The sequence below is a fragment of the Spinacia oleracea genome, chromosome 4 (genome assembly GCF_020520425.1).
Source record: "Spinacia oleracea cultivar Varoflay chromosome 4, BTI_SOV_V1, whole genome shotgun sequence".
In the NCBI taxonomy this organism is placed as follows: Eukaryota; Viridiplantae; Streptophyta; class Magnoliopsida; order Caryophyllales; family Amaranthaceae; genus Spinacia; species Spinacia oleracea.
The window spans coordinates 124,110,457-124,123,845 of NC_079490.1; the positions used below are offsets into that span (position 1 = coordinate 124,110,457).

General features: G+C 35.4%; 1 protein-coding gene across 1 annotated transcript; it reads right to left on the reverse strand.

The window, feature by feature from the left end:
• Positions 1 to 1,795: 1,795 nt before the first annotated feature.
• On the reverse strand, positions 1,796 to 5,134 carry LOC130471854 (protein INVOLVED IN DE NOVO 2-like). The gene is made up of 3 exons (XM_056842184.1): positions 4,665 to 5,134; positions 2,632 to 2,947; positions 1,796 to 1,942 (listed from the first exon to the last, which is right to left on the reverse strand). The coding sequence occupies exons 1-3, from the start codon at positions 5,132 to 5,134 to the stop codon at positions 1,796 to 1,798; spliced, it is 933 nt and encodes a 310-aa protein (XP_056698162.1).
• Between the last annotated feature and the right edge of the window lie 8,255 nt (positions 5,135 to 13,389).

A 13,389-nucleotide genomic window follows, 5' to 3' on the forward strand; every position in this document is an offset into this window, starting at 1 on the left:
CTACATACCACCTTTCCACCCTGTTCTTATTGAAGACTCTTACATTAAATCGCCCACCCTTAGCGTAATAGAAATATATAAAATCTTTATTCTTGATATTCAAATCAAGAACGAACTGTTGCCATCCAAGTCCGATAACCACGTTCCCCTTGGAACGCCACAAATGCACGTGCCACGTCCTTGCTGTATGCGCCATTCGTAGGAACCCATGATCCATGTCTCTACTAACAATGTCACGCACCTTATAACTGAAGTTTTCCGGTACATGCTGTTAAAACACGCAAAAAATTGTTAACTTCCATCACAAACAGCAGTACCATATAAAAAAAATTACATGGAAAAAATTGCATAATCACAAGAAAAGTTAGGGGAAACTTTAGCATACCACTGTCTCTCTATTTTTCTCTTTGTCAAAGAACAGAATAAAATACATGGATTTGAACATCGCCATTGTTGCCGCTTGTTCTTTTCAAGACAAAATTGTTTATACGTTTGGTTTCTTATATGGAAGTCAGAAAAACGGTTTCAACCGCTTACAAAAAAGGTTATTTCAAAACCAACCAAACTAAACATGGCAGTTATCAAATAAAAATATTGAAAAAAATAGTAACTACCCATCAGATAATAAAACCGTGCCCCTCTGGAAATACATACATGGTTATTAAAAAAAGACCGAACTATAGTCCATTAACACGTCGCAAAATCTTTACATATAAATAAGTCATGGTAGACACCATATTAGAGCTTGGTAATGGCCAGGTGGTTTACACAACGTGAAGGTAATTCCCATAACTTATCTTGGCACCTACGAAGTAAAATAAGTGTAGCCCTGTAGGTACCCCATGAATGACTCGAGAAGTTAATTTCGTATAAGGTACCCCACTAGTTAACAACAAAATTATTTGCAAATTTATTATCTTATGCTTCTAGAATAAATGAATAAATGATATGTTAGCACTTTCATTAAGAGATTTTCTTCGTTCAAAGAACTACAGTTCCGTTGGTAGTTACCAAACGGAACTTGGGAGTTGATGGGAAACAACTTCTGGTTAACATCCTAAATTCAAAAATATTCGAACATACATAACATCCTAAATTCGAATCACTAATGGAATCCTAAGAATACTGGAACAGCATCTTAATTCTACTTGAATAAAACCACTAATGCAACTACAATGATTACAAACATCAAGAAACCCATGAACAGTAACATATGATCTGCTCCCCCATTCTTATTCATGAACCTCATTCTCGGGTACCTCAACTCTTCAATCTCTTTGTTCATAGCATTCATCTCGATTTTCATCAACCTTTTTTCCAACAAGAGCTGGTTAATGACATCCCTCTGCCATGTAGTATTATCCAAATCTAGCCACCAGAAATAGTTGCATCTCCTTGTTTTCGTTTCTCGATCATAGTACTTGCAAGCAATGAATTTTCTACCTGGATTTTCATGAGTCCAAGCAGTTAGCCTTGAAACAGGAGCTCCACAATAACAATAACCACGTGGTCCATGAACCTACAACAATTAATTGACCTTTAAAGCCCAGATTAAGAATCCCCCAAATTTTATAAACGAAGAACTCTAATTTAAGATTTTCAAAAATTACCTGCTTCACAAAGCGAACCATGCTGATAATAGGGGCAAATTGCCGAATTTTGTTAGCTAAGGAATTTTAATTGGAAAATTGGAAGATTACTTGAATAAATTTGGGGGATTTGACGAATTTGTTACTGAGCTAGGTTTAGGTTTGTTAATGGAACTACGGTTTAAATAGAGGTAGACGGAAGGAAATCAGGACCGAAATCTCTTAGAACCATATAATTTGGGTCCCACAAGCGGAATATGTAAACAGGTGATTTGACGGAACCGTTGGAAGGCTAGCCGGTACCATGTCAAAGTTTGGTACTTGCCAACAACACACGGCATAGTGTCAATAACCTGGGGATGCAAGACGGTGATTACCTTTCACATCAAAAGCCTTCATGATATAATTACTAACTAACAACTAAATAATTCAAATTCGAATTTCGGCTAAGGTAGCCACTAACAAACATCAAAACTACTCAAAAATAAACAACCAATTAATCTATAACTTAAATAACGTATATATTTCAAGATGTATAAAAAAATATTTTGAGGATTGATCATTTCCACATAAAAGAATCAACATATTGCTTAACAAGATAGATATAAATAGTATAGAAAAAAGGATACAGAAAGGTAAGTGGTAAGGGGTTACACATAATGAATAGTAGGTACCAATTCACAGCGTGGTAATAGCCAGGTGGTATACACACCATAAAGTTAATAGTATTGGGATACCTAAAGGTAATTACCATAATGCAAGATTGGCAATTACCAAGTTAAATTAGTGTTCGAATCAATTAAGAAGTGAATTTCTATTAATCCATCTTAATACATATAACGAAATAGTGAATACCATGAATACTAACATATGATAACCACAGGTAACCCAATTAAGAATACTCGAATAACATCTTAATTCTACTTGAATAGCCACTACTGCAACTACAATGACTCCAAACATGAATAAACCAATGAATAGTAACATATGATCTACTCCGCAATAGAAACCCAACGTACAATTCAATTTAACAATCAAATACAGTGTTCTTAATAGGTTCAATAGCTAGATTCAGTTCCCTCACCCGTTGTTCCACTTCATCATACTGGTCAAGCAATTGTTTGATAAACTCGCACAGTTGAGGGCGGTTTGCAATGTGTAATGCCTCGTGAAGCGGCGTGAACAAATTCCTTTGAATTGACTTTAACCTTATCTTCTCTTCCTCGCAAAATTTAAGGCCGGTTGCCATTTCCTTATTCACTTCTGCAATTCCTTTCTCCACTTCATCATATCGTTCGAGAAAATACTTCAAAGTTTCCGAATCATTGTCATTGCCTTCCCTACGTAGGTTGGTTGTCCTGTCAGATATACATTCACGTAGAAATTTCTTCGCCTGCCTGATTCTTCATTTTCCCTCTTAATGGAATGATTGTCTTGGGGTTTTTGGGGTTGTTTGTATGAGGGAGCCATTTCCGTCGAGAATATGAGGGGAAAAAGAAAGAAAATTATGGATGGTTGTTTGAAATGAGAAAGAAAGGGAAGTGGTGGATATTGGAAATAAAAAATAGACCTCTATTTATAAAGGTGTTATCAACTTAACATGCATTGGATTCTGCTTTCATGGTAGATACCTGGGTAATTTACCACATTTTGAACTTATGCTTGGTAATCACCAATGTATTTTCATACCTTAGTCTTCCAACAATACCTGACTTCTTTTTAAAAAAGCACTGAAAATTTATTTAAAGTCTTCAACAAGTTCATTAATTGAAATGAGTGGTCGTATCCCACTGTTTCCATGCGTGGTAGGTACCTGAATCATATGTCATAGATTAAATGCATGTAGGTACCTAGGACTGTTTCCATGCTTGGTAAGTACCTGAATCATATGTCATTGATAGAATGCATTTAGGTACATAGGTCTGTTTCCATGCTTGGTAGGTACCTGAATCATATGTCATTGATTGACTGCATGTAGGTACCTAGGTCTTGTAGCCTTGCATTGTTTCGTTTCCAAATAACTAAGTTAGAAGCACTGCAAAGTTTCAAAGCATGACATTTTCAGCTAGGAATCTGACTGGTATTTGCTTAGTGTTCACTAATGTAACTATTCTTAATAAAAGTAACCAGATAAAACTAGTTAAATGTGTACTACATGCGGGTTGGTGGTATAAAAAGTAATCAGGTAAATGTGTACTACATGCGGGTTGGTGGTAGAAAAAAATGAACAAAGTGAGATAACGTGAGAAAAAACATATACGTGTTGTAGGGAAGAAATATAAGATGGTTTATTTCCATGTTCACAAATAAAATAAATCTTAACATTTTGAAACGGACTAAAACGATTAGTGATTTTGAAATGGAGGTATTATTTGTTAAAATAATTAAACAATTATTATTTTTCTCAAAATAAAAAGTATGAGTTTTCTGTATTAATATTATAAATTGGCAAACATGTGTGGGTAATTACCAACTATTCACTTGGATGGATAACACCATATTTTTATACCAATTGGTCATTACCGACTTTTGTACAAAACATGGTTCTATATTACAAAACTTGAGTGAGAAACCCTGATTATAGTACTGTCTATGAATATTTGTGGCCACTACCAAGGCACGATGATGATTAAAATAACCACGCACACTAGGACATTACCAAGTATCTTACTAGGACATTACCGAGTATCTTTATGAACATCATCAACCATATAAGTTGAACTATAATAGTCTAGTAGCTGAGTGAAATTACCAAATACGTGTAGAAGTTAGGAAACTTATCAAACGTGTAAGAGAACAAACAAGTAAATCATATAGATTCAACAGATTACGAATTAAGAGATAAAACACAAACATAATTTTATATTATTAGGGTAACGTAAAAAACAACAAAAAAAACACAAAATATAAAGGCCTATATAGCTCAACTTGGCTGCCACTAGATAATTAAAACGGGGGTACAGAAAACAGGAAATAAAACTAGTACATGAAATAGAGACTGCATCATCATTCATGGAAGCACCACCAGCTTCACCACCATCACTGCATGGACCAGACGTTCAAACAAGATTGTACATCTTGTTCAAACCAGCTGAAACTGCTTCATATGTCCTAATGCTCTCATGCATTGTCGTTTCCGCGTTGATTCCAGCTATTGTTGCTATATCAGCAGTCTGATAGCACAGATGAGCACCTCTAAACAGACGAGCATCTGTGCTCGTAGCCAGCCATGCATAAATCCCAGTCGGGGATTCCATATTAGACAGGTAATGTGTTCTGCCATGCCCTGCCAACTCATATTGTCTAGCCAATCGTGCAGCAGACTCAAAATGTTCTTGGCGCCCCCCAAAATCAACGAAGGCATATCCTAAGAAACCAGACCCATCCCATTGTCCCCTCACCTTGGTTACCCTGAACCCAAGGCCGATGAGTTCATGTTTCAGCCAAGAAAGACTTCTGCTTGTTGGCTTCCCTCCTATGAACTCTATCGGCAAGTTTTTCATGACAATTGTGTAAGGATGAACGTACGGAACATTAGAATCCATTTCCGTCGAGAATAAGACGGGAAAAAGAAAGAAAAATATGGATGGTTGATTGAAATGAGAAAGAAAGGGAAGTGAAGGGTATTGGAAATAAAAAACAGACCTCTATTTATAAAGGTGTTATCAACTTCACATGCATCGGATTCTGCTTTCAGGGTAGTTACCTGGGTAATTTACCACGGTTTGAATACATCCATGGTAATCACCAATGTATTTTCATACCTTAGTCTTCCAACAATACCTGACTTCTTTTAAAAAAAGCACTGAAAATTTATTTAAAGTCTTCAACAAGTTCATCGATTGAATTGAGTGGTCGTATCCCACTGTTTCCATGCTTGGTAGGTACCTGAATCATATGTCATTGATTGAATGCATGTAGGTACCTATGTCTTGTAGCCTTGTATTGTTTCGTTTCCCAATAACTAAGTCAGAAGCACTGAAATATTTTAATGCATGACATTTTCAGCTAGTAATCTGACTGGTATTTGCTTAGTGTTCATTAATGTAACTATTCATAATAAAAATAACCAGATAAAACTAGTTCCGTTGGCATGTATTTATCAGGACCACCACTGCTGGAACGATGGCATAGAGTATCAATGACTAAATGTTTATCCTTGGTTGTATCTGTAGTGTAGTAATGGCCTATGCGAAATACAGATACTACCCAGAACAATAGAAACGTAAGATAACTAGAGTGTCACTAAGTAGCTGAATAACAAAAAATATTGATAAATTTGGATAAATGTGTAGTACATATGTGCGGGTTGGTGGTAGAAAAAAAAATGAACAAAGTGAGATAACATGAGAAAAAACATATACGTGTTGTGGGGAAGAAAGATAAGATTGTTTATTTCCTTGTTCACAAATAAAATAAATCTTAACATTATGAAACGGACTAAAATGATTAGTAATTTTGAAATGGAGGTATTATTTGTTAAAATAATAAAACAATTATTATTTTTCTCAAAATAAAAAGTATGAGTTTTCTGTATTAGTATTATATATTGGTGGAACATGTGTGGGTCCAACTATTCACATGGATGGATAACACCATATTTGTATACCAATTGGTCATTACCAACTTAAAACATGGTTCTGTATTTAAGTTATTATCTTTAAGTAATTACCAAGATCACTCTTGGTAGTATCCCAAAAAATAAGTATCAGGGTCGAAAGGTAAATTTTGTGGTAGTTGGGTATGAGATTTAGTTAAAGTATTTTCATTTGGTCGTTACCGAGTAATCGGTTAGTAGTTACCGTAGAGAAAAACATGGTTCTAAATTTAAGTTATTATCTGTCAGTAAGGACTACGATATCTCCCGGTAGCTACCCACATAATAAATCTCAAAGTGGAAAGGTAAATTTTGTGGTAGTTGGGTATGAGCATATGATTTTCCCCACCAAAATAATGGGTATTGGTTAGGGTGACGGTTTTCTCATGGGTAAACATTTTTAAGATCCATTTCTATTGCAATGAATATGTGTGTTGTACTTATTGGTTCCGTAAAGAATGCTACTAGTGAGTAAGGTGCACGTAGTAAGTTATGATGTTACTTTAACTCTAACTAATAACTCTTACAGACATAGGGGTATTTACATTTGGTTTAACATTAATAAGGGGTCGGCGGGTTCATCTATGAAACTAATAGTGAAACTTAAATCAATATACTACTTAGTGGTGTTACACATTTAATTTCTCTAGATATGTAGTTGTTTTTTGTTTTTACTAATAATGACAACAATTGAAATTGTAATGGATATTGTTGTTTTAATCGCCACGTGTTAGAATGTTGTTACTATAGGTAACACACATATAATAAACACCAATGCCCGATGAATGCGAGAGTGAATGTTGATGAAGAAATGGACTATAGGTAACACACATGTAATAAAATTCAATGCCTGATAAATGCGCGAGTGAATGTTGATGAGGAAGATCCATTTCTATTGCAATGAATATGTGTGTTGTACTTATTGGGTCTGTAAAGAATGCTACTAGTGAGTAAGGTGTACGTAGTAAGTTATGATGTTACTTTAACTCTAACTAATAACTCTTAGAGACATAGGGGTATTTACATTTGGTTTAACATTAATAAGGGGTCGGCGGGTTCATCTATGAAACTAATAGTGAAACTTATATCAATATACTACTTAGTGGTGTTACACATTTAATTTCTCTAGATATGTAGTTGTTTTTTGTTTTTACTAATAATGACAACAATTGAAATTGTAATGGATATTGTTGTTTTAATCGCCACGTGTTAGAATGTTGTTACTATAGGTAACACACATATAATAAACACCAATGCCCAATGAATGCGAGAGTGGATGTTGATGAGGAAATGGACTATAGGTAACACGCATGTAATAAAATCCAATGCCTGATAAATGCGCGAGTGAATGTTGATGAGGAAGTAGACTATAGGTAAAACACATATAATAATGCCCAATAAATGCGAGACTAAATCTTGATGAGGAAATAGACGAGTTATTTAAAACCTCTTTCGATATTGAACAAATACAAGTGCCACGTGTTATTTAAAACCTCTTCCTATATCAACTACAATTGACAGAGAAAACATATTAATCTAATATTTACACGTTATTGAGAGGGCGGCTGGGATCAAGCTCCAAGTGAAAACTCAACTGTATTATAATCTTACTTAAATAAGAACAAGATATCTTTAATGGTTATTTTAAATGTACAAGTAGTATGATATGGAGATAAGAAAAATAGAATGACTAAGACAACTTAAACATTTTAGTCGTTCCACCCGCATCTCGGCCGTTTGCAATTTCGTTAAAATGTACACCAATCAATGGAAACACAGTTCGAACTTTTTTAGTTACAGTTTTTCATATAGTTAAATTTCCAAGGAATAATATCGTAAAAAGAGTTGTTACCGTATAGGATATGTTAGGTATATCATCAACGTTTCCATCTTCGATATACTTGATTACATACATGTCACAATCATGTCTGAACAAACAAACATTAAATTATCAATCATCATTAACTAATTGATTAGTGTGAGAATATTAAATAAGATACGACTAGTGTGACATATGAAAATCACAATTCATACCCGTTTGGTTGGATCTTGCATTGAGGTTTATGATAAGCAAAGTGTGCAACATCTTGAAAAAGTGCATTCTGCAGGGGAATACAGTTAAACATAATAACATGTGCGGAAACAATCCCCAAAGCAAGGAAACATGTATAAAGCACAGATTAAGCAAACTTACATTCGAAGCGTGTTTTCCACAATAATATGTCAACGAACACGAACAAAGAACTCCACTTGTTGTTCCTCTACTTGGTTCACCAACACGTTAAGATTCGTCTTGATTATCGTAGCTTAGACAATCGATCAAGATACTTTGCTTTTTGGATGAACACACTTTGGAGGCACAGAGAGAATTAGGGTTCTCTGTTTTCTCCTAGGGTTGTGTGTGTTGTGTTGTGATTAGTTGGAAAGAGGTTAGAAGGTTATTTACATAACCTTACTAACCGACCAAGCCTTGAGGCAAGGCCGGCTAGCAAGCCCCGCGCGCCATCACACGGACACGCACAGCAAGCTGGGCCGTGGGCCGCGCTGCTGCTGCTGTGTCGTGGTCTCGACCCGCACACGCACAGCTCCTCGACCATGGGCCTCACTGCTGCGTTGCTTTGCTTGCTCGCCTAGCGCGTACGCGCCCATGGGCCTTGAGTGCTTGGTGCACTCGGCTCGTGGGCCGCTCCTCGTATTCGCGATTTAATATATTTCCGATATATTATTTATCGTTTCGTATACGACGAATCACCGTCGTACGATACGATTTATTCGTCACGCCTAGCTTACGAATATTCGCGATACGATATACGATTCCGATGCAAGGTCGTATCGTATAATACGTTTCCAACTTAACTCCCGAAAAGCTATTAAATGAATTTCCGATTCATTTAATCCGGTGATCTGTTACGTGTCATTGGTGTGACCTTGTAGGTTCAGTCAAGAGTAAGTTGTGAGTTCAATATCCATTAGAACTCACTGATCGGAAGCATTGCTCCAGCTAGCTGTTCCGATCACTTGATCTCACTGAATTAATTGTTCGCAATTAATCTGAACCTTGGTATTAGACTTAATGCACCTTGGGTGAAGGACATATTTCCTTCAATCTCCCACTTGTCATTCAGACAAGTGTGCATCCACATTCCTTTGTCACTTAGTGTTAATTATTGAACATAAGGTAAGATCCAAGCCATCCTTATTAGGTCCAGAAGCGTTTCTCGGATTACAGAGTTCAACTGTCAAACTTTTGCAGAAGGTTAAGCCTAACCATTCTGAGCACGGCCATGCATTTTACAGTATCTAACTCTCCGAGAGGCCTTGTTACACAACAACACCATATCCTATCAAAGATAGGAGGACAATCCATTCTTGCAATCTATGAACACTCACTTTGATTCATAGTACGCCCAATAACTGCTTTTATAGCCTCCTTTTACGGTGCGACGTTTAGCTAGCATCAAAGCGAACTAATTCTCAAACGAGCAGACATAATCGTTCATGTTCTGAGGAACGGTTTCTAATCACCATTAATGAGAACTACCTATGACACGACTTCAATCTCTTAAAGTGTTCTCATGGTCAATCCGATACAAGATCCAATAAGTATCTATGCAAAAGATTCTGACATCCAGTCACTCTAGTTCAAGAAACAGAACTAAGTAATTTACTTGCAATCTAATCTTCATTAGTCATTGGTTGTCCACCTTTCAATGACCTGGATTAGGGATCCTTTGTGACTTCAATATTCAAGTTCACTTATGGGTGTTTCTTTGTCGAATAATCCATCTTGACATCCCATTTGAATGATTTGAATCACATGGACTTATCATTTAATACTAAACCAAGATTAAATGAACTATGGAATATAATTTCATAAATGATAAATGTTTAAACCAAATACTTACCAATTTGTGGGCCTCAAACCCAAAATCAAGCATTTAATGTTTTACAGATATAGGCCTTTCACCCAATACTTAAAACATTCATGGAACTCAAACTTGATTCCATTTCTGCATATGAATGTTGTGTATCATTCAATGCAGAGGTTTAGTTTATCATACTTTTCTATCCTTAGCATCTTTTCTATCGAAAGCCTTTCGATGTAAGATGAAAAGATCTTTGAATATGTTTCTAGAATGATCTAGTCTTTCGTTCATGTTCAGAATGATAATCATATCTAACATAGAAAATCATCCAGGTAGCAGACTTGTGATCAACCTGAGTTCATTGAAGAACTCCCACTAAAAACAATTCCCTTTTATTGCTTCTTAGGCAATAATGAATTCATTTTAATTATGTAGAATTTCAAATGATGCTTTCCTTTTGGAATACTCCAACCAGTTCACATAGATGTGGGAGATACATCTTTCAACTGAGAACTTGGAAACTAATCATTGATTCAGTTTCCCATGCATCACATATGGTTTAGAACCTATGTAACCACCTTTTAATCACGACGCCTAATTGCCCGTGTATGTTTGTGGTTTTCCTAACAACAAGATTCAACTTTTGCTTAGGCAAATGCATGTAGCATCAAAACTTTAGTTATCTTCACTTCCTCTTATCAAGTGCTCATCCTACATCTCCAAATGTATTGGATGTTCTTGATACTATTCTAGTGATCTTTGATCCAGATCAATAGAGATTGGTATAAACTCGTCGCGATCCAATGTTCACGAGTTATCTTGGCGATCTGTATATCACATTATACATGATTGATTGTAATGCAAAAACCATTCGCATTTTAAAATCCATCCATGTAACTTATAGCTTTATTCTGTTTCAAGAGACACTGAATCTTGCTAAAATCTTGGCATTGCCATGTGATATAAGGTGAAGGCACCTCTTTAAAGTCCTTCATGCTTAACTTTAGTGATAACAGCCTAGCTTTATACTTAGTTAAAGAATTCATAACTTAGACTTACTCATATGGGTTGAGAGTCTCTTTTGAGTCTCTCCATTTTGTTTGATTTAGTAATTACTTTTACAGAATCCAAACAACGCTTTAGATCCTATCCAATAGATCTTTAACCCAGTATGTTCTAAGTTTCGCCATGGTTCTAATATTGACAAATACTTTCAAATCTAACCATTTAGAATTTGAATGTCATTTTCATACAGAGATATGTATCTCATATATAGAACCAATAAACTGGACTTAGCTCCCACTAAACTCCTCATCTATAAGATGATCCATATTTTCATAAAGCTATGATTGCTCAAAAGAAAAATATGGTCCAATTCCCATTTGCATGCTTCAATCTACGAATAGATTTCTTAAGCTTGCTCTTTTATCTAGCACCCAAAACTTTTACATTGTGTGATGTACACAATTCCTTTCTTCAAGTCCAATTGAGTAAGGTGTTTTGTTTTCCAATTGTCATATTGCCATATGAAATGATTGCTAGATTTATCCAAAATAGTTCAAGCATTCCGACTTGGTGAAAAAGATTTCAACATTATCAACGCCGTGAAGTTGTTTACAATCTTTAACCACCAATCTAGCTTCTCTTTTGTATGCGTATACAATATCATCTTTGTATGTTTTGAAAACATGTTTGCAACCGATGGGAGTAAACCCTTTATGCAAATCAACTTTGTATGTTTAGAAAACATGTTTGCAACCAATGGGAGTGAACCCTTTATGCAAATCAACGTTCTATGTTTAGAAAACATGTTTGCAACTAATGGGAGTGAACCCTTTATGCAAATCAACCAAATCATAGATTTGATTCTTCAAGATGAAGGTACTTTGGATGAAATGGCCTCAAACCATACTTATGTTTCTGATGGCCTCAAACCATACTTGGGAATTTTAAATTCGTCGTAGCTAACCTGTAAGTCGTATGTTTTTGAAGCACTTTCCAAAGTCTTCATAGTTTTCATTCCTCAAGATATCTATGTATCTATCTTGGTTGAATTCTATTCCTTATACGATTTACCTAGGTATTGAACATCAAACGTTAGTGTCTATAAAGACATTACTCAAGTCCTTTGAGTATTAGGATTCTCTTGAAGCACTTCTATTCCTGAAGCTCTTCCAAAGGCTTCTAAGTGCGGAGCTTTTCCAAAGACTCCTAAGTATCCTACATTTGTTTGTTGCTTGACTCGAAGTTTATTCGAGTCATTTTTCTCCCACTTGCCTTTTTGGAAATATGATGGTTTCCTAAAAGACATTATCTAGAGCAACAACCATATGTTCTCAGATTTGTGGTAGAATCAATACCTTTTGTTTCTATGAGTCCCTCATAAAGAAACATATATCTATTCTTGAGTTTTTTTGATGTAAACACTAACTCCCACTGGGTTTGACAACCCTAGATATATATGTACTGAAAAGATGTACTGAACCGAAGTTCAATCCTTATGACATCTTATCCTTAGCTTTGACAACTTTGTTTAGTGTGAAAGTCACTAGAGAGTGTAATTAGAAACTATATAGGAAAATAGTCGTGATTATCGTTAATCGAATAGATTCCGATTTCTCCATTTGGACATACCATATTCTTATGGAGCTTCGATTGTCATAATGCCATATAAACAATCTAGATAATCTTTCTTGGCTCATGCAAACATCACCTTGACCCAGCCTAGATGTTCCAAAATTATTGCCAAGTTGATTTTATACCCTTTTGTGAATCGCATTGAAGCATTTCACATATTTCACGTTGAGTAAATATAGCCATATTTTCTCAAATTCTTGTGAAATAGGTAAGTCATAAAATCCATCTTTGGCCCATGAACTTCATTGTCTAGAAACTTCTAACTATAGTCCATTTCAATGTCATGTTCAACAAGCAAGACCCACGTGTCTTAAATTAACCAACTTTCAGAAATCCATGCCATGGAATCTTAGAATGTTGACTTGTTGATATAGTCGTATGACATGGCCAAAGATATGTGGAACACAAATCAAAATGTTTGATTTGAACCTTCTGAAGTTTGAGTGGGAAGAGATTCGTTTGTTTATTAATCAATCATATGACTCAACCCTTAAATGACCATTTCATTCAAATAAACACTCAACGAATGTTTTTGTTTACTGTGAGTCTTTCCGTTGTCCAAACATAAATTGATTATGATGATTAATGGAACATAATACCATTAAGTTCCAGCCTTTAGAAGGACTTTAAAACAAACATGATGACTCTACAATTAATGTAGCACAACTTTGCTTCATTTCCCACTTGTAGGTCAATAACC